Raw genomic sequence first — 15,063 nt, 5'->3', positions numbered from 1 at the left:
TTTCTGCTTGGCTTTGTAGCGCCTGGTGAACGAAGTCTCCCATTTCTTTGAAGTTTGTGTCCTTGAATTTGAGGACCTTGGTCAGTGTGCTAGATTTAATGAAACCTTTCCTGAGATTGAACCATACCATGTTGTGGTCACTGGAGGCCAGTGTGTCGCCCACCGAGACCTCTGTGACACTTTCTCCATTGGTAAGTATCAGGTCCAGTATTGCCTGATCCCTTGTTGGTTCCAACACCAGTTGCCTGAGTCTTGCTCCCTTCATAGAGTTTAATAGCCTCCTGCTGCTGCCGGAAGCAGAGGAAAGCGTGTCCCAATCCACATCAGGCATGTTGAAGTCACCTAACAATACTGTGTCCCCACGCAAGGTGATATTCTCTATATCTCCGATTAATTCCATATCTAGGTCATCCTGTTGTCTTGGGGGGGTCTGTATATTACGCCAAGATACAGGCATTTGTCCTTCCCTCTGGCCAAATTTATCCAAAGGGATTCCCCAGTGTAGTGGACATCTGTGATTCTGGTGACCTTAATGTCATCTTTAGTATATAATGCTACATCTCCTCCCATTTTGCCCTCCCTGTCCCGGCGAAGCAAGTTGTAAGCCGGTATGACCATGTCCCATTCATGGGAGTCCGTGAGCCAGGTCTCAGATATCGCCACCACATCCAGGTCAGCATTCCTCATTTCTGTTTCTAATTCCAGGATCTTGTTTCCCAGACTGTGGGCGTTTACGTACATAGCCCTCCATGTGGTATGTTTTTTACGTCTCAGTGGGGATGTTCCCGCTTGAGCTACTTGGACACCTTTAGCATTATTCGCATGTTTTGTACTTTCCCTAGACCCAGAGTTACAACGTGCACCTATCCCGGACTCCCCAGACCCAGAACTTCAGTGTGTTCCTATCCTAGACTCGGAAATGTGTGTACCCTGTGGGGGTATTCCCGCTTGGGCTACTTGAACTCCTTTAGTACAATTTGCAATGTGTGTTCTCTCGCTGGACCCAGAATTACAATGTGTACTCCCCCTAGACCCAGAATTGCAATGTGTACTCCCCCTAGACCCCCTAGGTCCTGGTCGTTTGCTTCCGGTTGTCCTGGTGGGCGATAGTACAGTCCCAATTTTATGTCTGCTCCATTTCCTCCTGTCAGCTTAACCCATAGTGATTCCAAGCTGTCCACCCCTATTGTTGTTTCCATCCTGGTTGAAGGAATGGAGTCCTTTATATATATAGCGCTATTCCTCCACCCTTCTTGTGTGTCCTGTCCCTCCTATAGAGTTTGTACCCTGGTAGGACCACATCCCATTTGTTGTCTTCGGACCACCATGTTTCTGTGACTCCAATTATGTCTAGGTCCTCCTTACTTGCTCTCCCATTTTGGTTCTTAGGCTCCTAGCATTAGTGTACAGGTAATTTAAGTCCCTGTTGTTTACCTTCTCTGTTGGTTTTCCTCGTGGTTTGGTGCTCCTGCCAATCCCTTCATGGGCTGCCAGCCCCCGAGCCTCGTTCCGTTCATCCTCCTCCTGTGGTGTGTCTGTTTCAACCTCATCCCCCTCCTGTGGTGTGTCTATCTCGTCCTCAGCCTGCTTCCCCATTTTTGGGTGTCCCTCTGGCTCCAGCTGTTTCCTCCTTTTCCCGCACTTTAGTTTCATTAGTTCCTTGGGCCCCTGCATTGCGTCTTTTGGTTTTTTTTCATAAAATGTCCACTCAGTCTCGAGCTCTCTATCGCCTTTTCCCGGTTCAGTATCCTTGTTTGATACTCTAGTCCGATGTGTCGATGTCAGATCGACTATCGGCTTTCCCCTTGTCCTCAGTTTAAAGCCATGCCATTTTCGATGTTGCGTGCCAGCATCCTCGTCCCAGCCGTGCTCAGGTGCAGTCTGTCCCTCCTGTAGAGCTTGTTTTTCCCCAGGAAGGTTGTCCAGTTCCGTACAAAGTGGAAACCCTCCTCTTCGCACCATCTCCTCAGTCAACCGTTTATTGCTTGCAGCTCGGTCTGCCTTCTTGCATCCGCCCTCGGTACTGGCAGAATCTCTGAGAAGGCTATCTTCCTTGTCCTCAGCTTCAGTTTCCTCCCCAGGATCTTAAACTGCTCGGTCAGTGTAGTCCTGTTGTAGTTCCTTCTGCTGACGTCGTTGGTTCCAACGTGGATTATCACTGCTGTCTTCTCCGTCTCAGCTCCCTCCAGGATTCTCTCGATTCTGTCGGAGATGTCCTTTGTCTTTGCCCCCGGGAGACATGTCACTAGTCGATCTTCTCTGCCTCCTACTATGTGACTGTCCACCTCTCTCAGGATTGAGTCTCCCACTACGATTGCAGATTTCCCTTTTCTCAGCTTCCTCTTGGGTCTCAGGTCCATATCAGTGACTCGATCCTCCAATCCTTCCTCCGGGTTCTGATGGGTCTCTGCCTTCTCTGCCCGCTCAGTTTCTCCGCAAGGTCCTTCCCCCCTGGGGTCTGGTGGATTCTGTCCTCCATCTGTTGGTTCCCTTCTGAATTGCAAGGCCAGCCGAAGGGAGACTGTAGGAGCTGTGCCTAGTCCTGAGCACATGGTAGCAGAGTTCTGAGCACATGGCAGAACAGTGAGCGGAGAGTGTGCTAGCAGGAAGAAGCAGAGAGAGGAGCAGAGAAGGCGGTGCTAGCAGGGGAAGAGGCGAGAGCTAACTCCGCCCACCCCTGACATCACCAGCCAAACTCCCCCCATAAAAGGGGACGAGCCAACAGCAGAGAGTTCACAGTGCAAGGCCAGCCGAAGGGAGACTGTAGGAGCTGTGCCTAGTCCTGAGCACATGGTAGCAGAGTTCTGAGCACATGGCAGAACAGTGAGCGGAGAGTGTGCTAGCAGGAAGAAGCAGAGAGAGGAGCAGAGAAGGCGGTGCTAGCAGGGGAAGAGGCGAGAGCTAACTCCGCCCACCCCTGACATCACCAGCCAAACTCCCCCCATAAAAGGGGACGAGCCAACAGCAGAGAGTTCACAGTGCAAGGCCAGCCGAAGGGGAGACTGTAGGAGCTGTGCCTAGTCCTGAGCACATGGTAGCAGAGTTCTGAGCACATGGCAGAACAGTGAGCGGAGAGTGTGCTAGCAGGAAGAAGCAGAGAGAGGAGCAGAGAAGGCGGTGCTAGCAGGGGAAGAGGCGAGAGCTAACTCCGCCCACCCCTGACATCACCAGCCAAACTCCCCCCATAAAAGGGGACGAGCCAACAGCAGAGAGTTCACAGTGCAAGGCCAGCCGAAGGGAGACTGTAGGAGCTGTGCCTAGTCCTGAGCACATGGTAGCAGAGTTCTGAGCCCATGGCAGAACAGTGAGCGGAGAGTGTGCTAGCAGGAAGAAGCAGAGAGAGGAGCAGAGAAGGCGGTGCTAGCAGGGGAAGACGCGAGAGCTAACTCCGCCCACCCCTGACATCACCAGCCAAACTCCCCCCATAAAAGGGGACGAGCCAACAGCGCACAGCCGTTCGGCGCGCGGCAAAGGCGAGCGGCAAAGGCGCTCGCCTTAGCGAGAGCGCCTTTGCGAAGGGCCTCAAGAAGGGCATCAAGAAAGGGCTATCAACTATAGCCGGACTCCCAACTTGGCCCTTTTCTGCCGTCATCTTTCTATGTTTCTATGTTTCTATGTTTCTATAAGACTAGCTAACTAATCAATTGTCTTCAGTCTTTCTTTAGCGTTCTACCAAGTCTTTAACTATCAATCTACAACTTTCTACCAAGTCTTTAACTCTCAATCTTACAACTTTCTATCTCACCAACAAGCTACTAAATCTTTCTCACTAAACAGGCACACTAACAAACAGACGTTCTTAACTGACAATTAACTAACAGTTAACTAACTAACTACTACAACTAACTAACTAACTACTCCATCCCTCAGACCAAGAACTAACTAACTACCTCTATCCCTCCCTCAACACTTACTGACCAACACCTAACAGCCCCCACCCTAACAAACATCCTTAAAAAAAAAAAAAAAAATTAAAATTAAGAAATAATAACAATAAACCTTTGTAATGGCAGGTAGGACTAGAAGCAGCAAGACTTCAATCAAAACAGGCAGTTCAGTCACCGAGAGCACCCAGGGGATGGCTATGGTCCGAGTACAGATGGAAGGAGAACCAGGACGGAGGGCAGAGGTCTCTGTACAGACCGAGGCCATCCCCTCAAAGATGTCTACAGTCTCAACGCAGACAGAAGTAATGGTTCAACCGGACGAAAGCCTTTTGATGGAGCTAAAGAGCCTGAGAGAGGAGGTTCAGCGCTTAAGGAGCATCCGAGATGACGAGACCTTCATCGATGGAGTCATCCAGGAGCTGTCTCAGATCGCTGAACAGGAACCTGACAAGACCACCCTGGGAACACCCATAGCATCCAAAACGGCCACCTTGAGACAAACTACCGGAATGCAGGAAGTGGTTGGAGACGCTGACTCCTGGCAGTTGGTGACTTCCTCCACAAGAAAATGCAGAGGACCTAACTCTGTCTCTTTTTCCCCCATACAGGACAGCTCAACATCGACACCTCATATCACCCTGAGGAACAGATATCAGCTGCTACAGGAAGGTCCGGAGAAAGAGCTACAAGTAGTTGTTCAGCAGACGGTTCCAACTCCGGAATCAACAGTACAGCCCACCCCTAAGAAGCGCAGAGTGGTGGTCATCGGAGATTCGCTGCTGAGGAGCACCAAGGGACCAATCTGCAGACCAGACCTACAATCAAGAGAGGTCTGCTGTTTGCCGGGATCCGGGATGTCACTGCTTGCATTGACAGACTCATCAAGCCCCGAGACCACTTCCCCATGGTTCTAATCCATGTCGGAACCAACGACACCGCAAGGAGCAGCCCAGACAGCATACCTGAAGACTTCAGGGCCCTGGGGGAGAAGCTGAGGAGGATGGATGCGCAGGTATTCTTCTCCTCGATTCTCCCAGTGAGGGGCAAGGGCAGAGCCAGAGAGGATCGAATACAAAGGGCGAACGACTGGCTGCGAGGATGGTGCAAGGAGATGAACTTCGGGTTTCTGCACCATGGAGAAGCATTGCAAGGACTACAGGGACACGACGGGCTACACCTAACCAGAAGAGGGAAGAATGTCCTTGGACACCGCCTAGCCCGCCTACTCCACAGGGCTTTAAACTAGGTAAGTCGGGGGAGGGTACAGGCACAAACAACATACCAGGCGAACTAAAATGCCAATACATTTATGAGGCTGAGGAAAGTAGACACCGAAATTCTGGGTCAGGGGTGAGTGCACACACTTTTGAGTCGGGAGTAGGGTCACATCATATTTATGGGTCACATTGTAATTCCGGGTCTAGGGGGAGTACACACTGTAGTTCTGGGTATATGGGGAGTACACATTATGGTTCTGAGCCTCAGGAAAGCACAAATAACACAAACAATGCTAAAGGTGTTCAAATAGCTCAAACAGGAATATCCCCACTGAGACATAACAAAAATATAACATGGAGGGCTATGTACGTCAACGCACACAGTTTAGGAAACAAGATCCTGGAATTGGAAACAGAAATAAGGAATGCCGACCTGGATGTGGTGGCGATATCTGAAACCTGGCTCACAGACTCCCACGGGTGGGACATGGTCATACCGGGTTACAACTTGCTTCGCCGGGACAGAGAGGGTAGGAAGGGAGGGGGTGTAGCATTATATACTAAAGATGACATTAAGGTCACGAGAATCTCAGATGTCCAGTATACTGGGGAATCCCTTTGGGTTAATTTGGCCAGAGGGAAGGACAAATGCTTGTATCTTGGCGTAATTTACAGACCCCCAAGACAACAGGATGACCTGGATATGGAAATAATCGAAGATATAGAAAATATCACCTTGCGTGGGGACACAGTATTGCTAGGTGACTTCAACATGCCTGATGTGGATTGGGTTACACTTACCTCTGCTTCCGGCAGCAGCAGGAGGCTATTAAACTCTATGAAAGGAGCAAGCCTCAGGCAACTGGTGTTGGAACCGACAAGGGATCAGGCAATACTGGACCTGATACTTACCAATGGAGAAAGTGTCATAGAGGTCTCGGTGGGCGACACATTGGCCTCCAGTGACCACAACATGGTATGGTTCAATATCAGGAAAGGTTTCACTAAATCTACTACACTAACCAAAGTCCTCAAATTCAAGGACACACATTTCAAAGAAATGGGAGACTTCGTTCACCAGGCGCTACAAAGCCAAGAAGAAACCGATAACGTGGAAGACATGTGGTCGACTTTGAAAGCAACCATACAAGAAGCAACAAACCGCTATGTAAAATCAGTAAGTAAACGGCGAAGGAACAATAAGCCACAGTGGTTTACTGTGGAGATCTCAGACCTGATCAAGGAGAAGAAAAAAGCATTCATCTCTTACAAATAATCAGGGAAGCAGGACTCTAGAGCAGACTACCTGGCCAAATCAAAAGCCGTCAAAACAGCAGTCAGGGAGGCTAAATTCCTCATGGAGGAGTCTCTAGCAAAGAACATCCAGAAGGGAGATAAATCCTTCTTCAGGTTTATCAGTGATAGAAGAAAAAACTCAGGCGGGATTGTACGTCTTAGGAAACCAGACGGAGACTATGTGGAAAAGGATTCGGAAAAAGCCCAACTATTAAATGAATACTTCTGCTCAGTCTTCACCCGAGAAGCGCCAGGGCTCGGCCCTCAGCTACAGACAAGGGTTGGCTCAGTTTACCCGTTTAGTAACTTTGAGTTTACGCCCAGCAGTGTCTACGGTGAGCTGTCAAAGCTCAAGGTTAACAAAGCAATGGGGCCGGACAACCTGCACCCCAGGGTGCTTAGGGAGCTGAGTGATGTCTTGGCGGAGCCACTGTCCGCGCTCTTCAACCTCTCCCTTAGTACAGGCAGCGTCCCGTTGGACTGGAGGATGGCTAACGTCATTCCACTCCACAAGAAAGGCTCAAAGATGGAGACAGCAAACTACAGACCAGTGAGTCTAACATCGATAGTGAGCAAACTAATGGAAACTCTAATCAAACACCAATTAGATAAGATCCTGGATGAGGAGAATCTACGGGATCCCCGACAACATGGATTTACTAAGGGGAGATCCTGCCAATCCAACCTGATCAGCTTCTTTGACTATGTAACGGGGAAGCTGGATATAGGGGAGTCCCTGGACATCGTGTACCTGGACTTTAGCAAAGCATTTGATAGCGTACCACACCGCAGGTTACTGAGCAAGATGAGTTCTATAGGATTAGGTAACACATTGACGAAATGGGTTGGGAGCTGGCTTGGAGGTAGGCTCCAAAGGGTGGTGGTGAACGGCACCCCCTCCGAAATGACGGAGGTGATTAGTGGAGTACCACAGGGCTCAGTCTTGGGCCCAATCCTATTCAACATCTTTATAAGAGACTTGGCAGAAGGGCTTCGAGGTAAAATAACATTATTCGCCGATGACGCCAAACTGAGTAATGTAGTGGGCAAATGCACAACAGACGAAGATTCAGTGCCCGACAACATGATGCACGACCTACTCCTACTGGAGCGATGGTCTATGACATGGCAACTCAACTTCAATGCCAAAAAATGCAAAGTTATGCACCTGGGCAGCCAGAATCCATGCAAGTCTTATACCCTTAATGGCGAGATCCTAGCAAAAACGGTAGCAGAACGAGACTTGGGGGTAATCGTCAGTGAGGACATGAAGTCTGCCAATCAAGTGGAGCAGGCTTCGTCCAAGGCAAGACAAATCATGGGCTGCATACGAAGGGGTTTCGTCAGTCGTAAGGCGGAAGTCATTATGCCATTGTATAGATCCATGGTGAGGCCCCACCTGGAATACTGTGTGCAATTCTGGAGGCCGCATTATCGCAAGGATGTGCTGAGACTGGAGTCGGTGCAAAGAATGGCCACCCGGATGGTCTCGGGACTCAAGGATCTACCATACGAAAAACGGCTTGACAAATTACAGCTATACTCGCTCGAGGAGCGCAGAGAGAGGGGGGACATGATCGAGACGTTCAAGTATCTTACGGGCCGCATCGAGGCGGAGGAAGATATCTTCTTTTTCAAGGGTCCCACGACAACAAGAGGGCATCCGTTGAAAATCAGGGGCGGGAAACTATGAAGTGACACCAGGAAATTCTTTTTCACTGAAAGAGTGGTTGATCGCTGGAATAGTCTTCCACTACAGGTGATTGAGGCCAGCAGCGTGCCTGATTTTAAGGCCAAATGGGATCGGCACATGGGATCTATTCACAGGGCAAAGGTAGGAGAGGGACATTAAGGTGGGCAGACTAGATGGGCCGTGGGTCCTTATCTGCCGTCTATTTCTATGTTTCTATGTTTCTATCCTGTGCCTCCACCATCTTGCAGGCCTCCTCGATGAATCTCTCGAGCTCTCTAACCTGCTCGTTGATGTGGCTCACTCTGGTGGTATCCTCAGTTGCCTCAATTGCCCATGGTTCCTCTACGGTGCGGAGTCCCTCCAGCTCCTGGACCTTGACCTGCAGTCTCCCAACCTCCTTCTACAGGCTATCCAGTTCCTGACATCGACCGCATATGTACGCCTGCCTCCCGGAGGGGAGGTAGTCATACATATGACACACGATGCAGTATACTGGGAAGCTTCATTGGGTTCCTGCTGCCTCCATTTCTCTTTTCTCGTACCTAAAGTTCTTCAGTGTGTTGGAGTGTGCTCGGCGTGCAGCTAGCTGTTGATGTTACGTATGTAAGTGCCTTCTGGTCTGCTTTGTGTCCTCTCTCTCTCTGGCTGCTGCTGGTGTCTTTTCTCTCTCTCTCTCTCTGCCTGCTGCTGGTGTCCTCTCTCTCTCGCTCTGCCTGCTGCTTGTGTCCTCTCTCTTTCGCTCTGCCTGCTGCTGGTGTCCTCTCTTTCTCTCACTCTGCCTGCTGCTGGTGTCCTCTCTCTCTCTCGCTCTGCCTGCTGCTGGTGTCGTCTCTCTCTCTCGCTATGCCTGCTGCTGGTGTCCTCTCTCTTTCACTGCCTGCTACTCGTGTAGTGACTCGCCCTTTCTGAAGGCCCTTCGCAAAAGCGCTGTCGCTAAGGCGAGTGCCTATGACGCGCGCCGTTGGCTCCTCCCCTTTTAAGGGGGAGCTTCGGATCGGTGTTTGGCTGACGTCAGAGGGGTGGGTGGAGCTATCTCTTGCCTCTGCTCCTCACTCTTGCCTGCCCTGCTTCTCCGATTCCTTCCTTCTTTCTCCCCTCTCTCAGCTCCTCTTTGCCTGCCTCGTGGTTTGCCTGCCTCGCGGCTTGCTACTGCCTGCCCTGCTCACTGGGCTTTCGAATAATAAAAGAACAAGAGGGCTTTCAGTAAAGTTGAAAGGGGACAGATTCAAAACGAATGCTAGGAAGTTCTTCTTTACCCAACATGTGGTGGACACCTGGAATGCGCTTCCAGAGAGCGTAATAGGGCAGATTACGGTACTGGTGTTCAAGAAAAGATTGGACAATTTCCTTCTGGAAAAGGGGATAGAGGGGTATAGATAGAGGATTACTGCACAAGTCCTGGACCTGTTGGGCCGCCGCATGAGTGGACTGCTGGGCACAATGGACCTCAGGTCTGACCCAGCAGAGGCATTGCTTATGTTCTTATGACCTCTTTGATGAATGCATAAAGGTCGCCAACAAGAAGTTGTCTGAGCATGAAAAATTTTTTGCTTCAATTGTCAGACCTAAGCCTAAGCCAGCTTCTGCAAAACCTTCTAGACCTCTTCCATCTTTCCAGAGGTGTTATCCTCCTTGGGCGGCTCCTTATACTCAAGCAGCCCCCAAGAAACAACAGCAACAGAAGCAGTAGAAATCTCAGCCTTCTGCTGCACCTAAGACTGCGCAGCCTTTTTGACTGTCTCAAACAGAGCGTAACCTCCATTGTTCTGCCTCTGTCCTCCCTTCCCCCATAGGAGGTCATCTCCATCATTTTTACCATCGATGGGAGACTATTACATCCGACCTCTGGGTACTGTCAATAATCAAAGAAGGATACTCTCTTAATTTTACTCAGATTCCACCAGAGTTTCCTCCAAGAGAGTATTCTTCCAATCCATCCCAGACTGTCCTTCTTCTTCAGGAAGCTCAAGCTCTGCTTTGTTTCCGTGCAATCGAAGAAATTCCTCTGGACCAGCAGAGCAAGGGGTTTTACTCCCGTTACTTCCTAGTTCCGAAGAAGACGGGCGATCTGCGACCCAAGTCTTACATGTAGAAAACAGAAACCCGAGGTACAGCTACACGATGGAAAGACTGTTATTGAGTAAGAGTTCCCAAGAAAGTGGACATGACAATGAAGCCGTCGGCACAATGCGCAGCGGCTGCTAAGAAAGCAAATAGAATGCTAGGAATAATCAAAAAGGGTATTACAAGCAGAATAAAAGAAGTTATCCTGCTGTTGTATCAGGCGATGGTGCGCCTGCATCTGGAGTACTGCATCCAATATTGGTCGCCGTACCTAAAAAAGGATATGGCGATACTCGAGAGGGTTCAGAAGAAAGTGATACGTTTGATAAAAGGTATGGAAACCTTTCATACGCTGAAAGATTAGAGAAACTGGGGCTTTTTTCGCTGGAGAAGCGGAGACTTAGAGGGGATATGATAGAGACTTATAAGATCATGAAGGGCATAGAGAAAGTGGAGAGGGACGGATTCTTCAAACTTTCGATAACTACAAGAACGAGAGGGCATTCCGAAAAATTAAAAGGGGACAGATTCAGAACCAATGCTAGAAAGTTCTTCTTTACCCAACACGTGGTCGACACCTCGAACGCGCTTCCAGAGGGAGTGATAGGAATAGGGTACAGTATTGGAGTTCAAGAAGGGATTGGACAATTTTCTGAAGGAAAAGGGGATAGAAGGGTATAGATAGAGGGCTAGTATACAGGTCCTGGACCTGATGGGCCGCCACGTGAGCGGATTGCTGGGCATGATGGACCTCAAGTCTGACCCAGCAGAGGCACGGCTTATGTTCTTATGATCTTATTTTGGATATCAGGGCGCTCAACAAATTTTTAGTCAATGAAAAATTTCCCATGCTGTCCCTGTCATCCCTCTATCCCCTTCTAGATCAGAACGATTGGTTATGTTCTCTAGAACTCAAGGAGGCTTACACTCACATTCCCATTCATCCGACCTCCCGTCAGTACCTCAGATTTCAGGTGGGGAATCTGCATTATCAATACAGAGTGCTACCCTTTGGCCTGGCATCATCTCCCAGAGTGTTCACCAAGAGCCTAATGGTGGTGGCAGCAGCTCTGCAGAACCATGGTCTGGATTATTGTAATTCCATTCTTATCGGTCTTCCAAAGTATCAGCTTTGCCAGCTTCAGCTAGTTCAAAACACAGCTGTGAAGACATAAGAACATAAGAAATGCCTTCACCGGATCAGACCTTAGGTCCATGTAGTCCGGTGACACGCACATGCGGAGGCTAAGCTAGGTGTTCCCTAATGAAGACCTTGTTTACCCGTATCCCTCAATGTGATTTGCAAGCAAGTGTGTATCCAACTTGCCCTTGAATCCTAGAATGGTGGTCTCCATCACAACCTCCTCCGGGAGAGCATTCCAAGCATCCACCACTCGCTGTGTGAAACAGAACTTCCTGACATTTGTCCTGGGCCTGTTGCCCCTCAGTTTCAGTCCATGACCTCTTGTCCGAATCACATTTGACAATGTGAATAACGATGTTTCTTGCTCTATTTTGTCGAATTCTTTTAGTATTTTAAAAGTCTCTATCATATCCCCTCGCGTTATCATAGCATGTAACTCCTCTTCTAAAAGCTGAACACATTTTGCCCATTGCTTATTGTATTCCTTTCAAATACAATGTTCTTTCCTATCAGATACTTTCCAGCGGTCTTCTCTCATTTCTATTCAGTCTTCTGGTATATTACTCACCAAAGAGAGCCCTCCGATCTTCACAACAACTGCTATCTGTCCCATCATTTAGACAGTTATTCCTTAATATTCACAGGAACTCTTCTTTCTCGGTCATGGTTCCTACAATTTGAAACGTCCTACCATACAATGTCGACCGGGTCACAATTGTCTATCTGCCTGTTTACTCCCTCGAAGAAGTGCAGCAAGTTCGTCAAGCAAGATCTTCCTTTGCTGAAGCCATGTTGGCTAGTCCTCATAAGATCGTGTCCGTCAAGGTGATCAATGATGCGGTCCTTTATCAGCGCCTCTACCATCTTTCCCAGTACCGAGGTCAGGTCTGTAATTTCCCAGATTTCCCCTCGAACCTTTCTTGAAGTTCAGCGTAACATTCGCCACTTTCCAGTCTTCTGGAATCCTTCCTGATTTGATTGACAGATTGGCTATTAGTTGAAGCAGTTCAGCTATAGCCCCTTTCAGTTCCTTGATTACCTTCGGATGGATGCCATCCGGTCTCGCGGATTTATAATTTGTAAGCCTATCAATCTGCCTGCATACCTCTTCTAGACTGACCATCAACCTTGTCAGTTTCCCGTCTTCATTTCCTGCATATAGCCTGTCAGCTTCCGGTATGTTGTGTATATCCTCTTCAGTAAATACAGACATAAGAAATGTATTCAGTTTGTCAGCGATGGCTTTGTCCTCCTTTAGCACTCCCTTTATTCCATGGTCATCCAACGGCGCCACCGCTTCCTTTGCGGGTCGTTTCCCCTTAATATATCAAAAGAATGGCTTGAAGTTTTTTGCCTCCTTGGCTATTTTTTCCTCGTAGTCTCTTTTGGCCCCTCTTACCGCCTTATGGCACCTGCTTTGATGTTGTTTGTGCTTTTTCCAGTTTTCATCTGTTTTTGACATTTTCCATTCCTTAAACAAAGTCTTCTTGTCTCTGATCGCTTCCTTCACCGCTACAGTGAGCCACGCCGATTCCTTGTTCGGTAACTGTGTCCATAAAAAGAGACCATGCTTGCTCTAGCGTTTTTACAGTGCTTATCCTCTTCTTTATCTTCTTCCCCACCATGAGTCTCATCCTTTCGTAATTCACTTTTCAGAAGTTCAGTGCCGTGGCCGTCGTTCTGGATCGATGTTTTGCCCCTGTGTCCAGGTTGAAGAGGGTCATATTGTGATCACTGCTTCCTAGCGTCCCTTCTAGTTCTACACCTTGCGCCAGTCCTCATAGTCCATTTAGAATTAAGTCCAGAATTGCATTTCCTCTCGTATTTTCCTTGACAAGTTGTTCCAGGAAGCAATTGCCTACAGCATCCAGGAACTTAGTCTCCCTACCGCAGCCGGAGGTGCCTAGGTTCCAGTCTATCCCCGGATAATTGAAGTCACCCACGAAAACTGCGTTTCCTCCCTTGTAGTTGCGTTTAATCTCGTCCGTCATTTCTCCCATCAGTTTCTTCATCCCAAAGCTCTGGCCCAGTGCCTGCACAGATGGAGAGAAAGGTGGCTGCTCCCTAGCTTAGGGAACCCCCAAGCGCTGTTTGTTGAGATGCTAAGGGAGCAATTTGTGGAGTCCCTGCCCAAGCACTTGCAAACATGGGTAAGGATGCCCTTGCCCAGAATGGGGGGGAGAGAGTGCAAGGAACAAATGAACCCCAGATGCGGTAAAGGATAGAAAAGATTCTACTAAAGGAACTGCATGGGGATGGGCAGTGCAGAAGGGGGCTACCCGAGGGATTCCCCACAGACTGTCAGCAGGGAAGTAGGGCCCAAAATGTTTCCAGTGTGGGTTGAAGGGACATCTGCAAAGGAATTGTATGATCCAAAATAATTTTGACACCCTGACAGGTGACTTGAGATGGAACTGATCTCCTTTTCCCCATCAAAATAACCTAACCCCCTTTACTGAGGTCCCAATCTCTAAAGGTGTCTGGATCAGCTTCTCTGTGGCAGAAGCTCTAATCCTGGGTTTCAGCACCATATGTGAGAAATTCTTGGCCAGGTTTTTACAGGAATCCTGCACCTTCACACAAACACCAAGGCAGATACAGTTGGAATTTACAAAAGCTTTATTTCTCACAGTTCCTGAGTCTGTTTCTTCACAGACTAAAGGATTCCAACATAATTCTCACTTCATATGATATCAGTTTATTCCAGCAGATTAATTCTCTTGTTGTAAACTCCAATCTATGGCTGTGGTCAATCTCTGTCAAGCTCCAACAGTTTATTCATCAGAAAATACTGGCCCAGCTCATAGTTGCCTCACCTGGACAATTCCACATTTTCCCAGGGTTCTGTAGCAACCCATGGCTAGAGAAATGTTTTACCTCTGAGCTTTCTCTGCTCAGGGAAGTCTCTTCCTCGGGGACCTCTCTTAATGACTCTCCTCTGGGGCAGTATAGGCCTCACTGCCTGAGTCCTGCGCCTTCTGACTTAGCAGGCTCTGTTCTGGGCAGTTAGCGCCACCTCATGGAGGATAGTCTAACTGCCAGCTCAATAAACCAGCGCCCTCTGCTGCCCATTGATAGAATAGCATCATTATTGGGGGAGAATCCCTGACTCTCACAAGCATGTTGATGTATACAGTATATGTATTTGAGAAAAATTACAGTAAATATAAAATTTAAAGAATTATTTATAGAGAGCAAAGGCTACAAGCAGAGGTGGAAAGTAAAGACAGATAACAGAGTAACAGGAGTTTAGACAGATATGGGTGACTAACTTGTTTTTAGTGACCTGAAGAAGACCCCAACTTCATTTTCTCTTCATTTTCTACATCATAAATGCCTCTTTTGTGATACCTGAAAATACAGTTATAGAGCATTTTGAGAATTACTTGCATAATACTGGCAATCTGTATACTTGAGACACCGAAATCAAGCATGCTATGTAATTCCCAATACCAACCTCACCAAAACCATGTTTATCAATATTACAAACCTAAAAATGAGTGCAGCTCATACTTTGCTGAGATGCACTTTGCCTAAAGAAATATTTTAAATGTGAAATTGACCAATCACACTAGTATCCTAAAACCAATTATGCAAGCAAAAACAAGTTAACTTTGCCAAATGTACACCCCCAACTATGTATTGCCTCCTGTGTATATTCCCAACTTCATTGTATGTTAACTACAACTTGTATCTGGGATCACCTTCTAGAAATCCTGGTTTCAACTGTTAACTGAATTGAGGTACAGTGAAAACAGAACT

The 15,063-nt window shown here is 48.1% G+C and overlaps 1 protein-coding gene across 1 annotated transcript in view; it reads right to left on the bottom strand.

Moving 5' to 3' along the window:
* HBEGF (heparin binding EGF like growth factor) overlaps window positions 1-15,063 on the bottom strand; it is a 121,396-nt gene that overhangs the window by 44,227 nt on the left and 62,106 nt on the right. Inside the window, exon 5 of the mRNA XM_033926882.1 lies at window positions 14,574-14,652. Within this exon, the coding sequence (XP_033782773.1) occupies window positions 14,580-14,652 (73 nt within the window). The 3' untranslated portion in view covers window positions 14,574-14,579. The remainder of the gene's footprint in view (window positions 1-14,573; window positions 14,653-15,063) is intronic.

This window comes from Geotrypetes seraphini, chromosome 18, assembly GCF_902459505.1.
Source record: "Geotrypetes seraphini chromosome 18, aGeoSer1.1, whole genome shotgun sequence".
NCBI lineage: Eukaryota > Metazoa > Chordata > Amphibia > Gymnophiona > Dermophiidae > Geotrypetes > Geotrypetes seraphini.
This window is presented reverse-complemented; position numbering and strand designations above follow the sequence as displayed.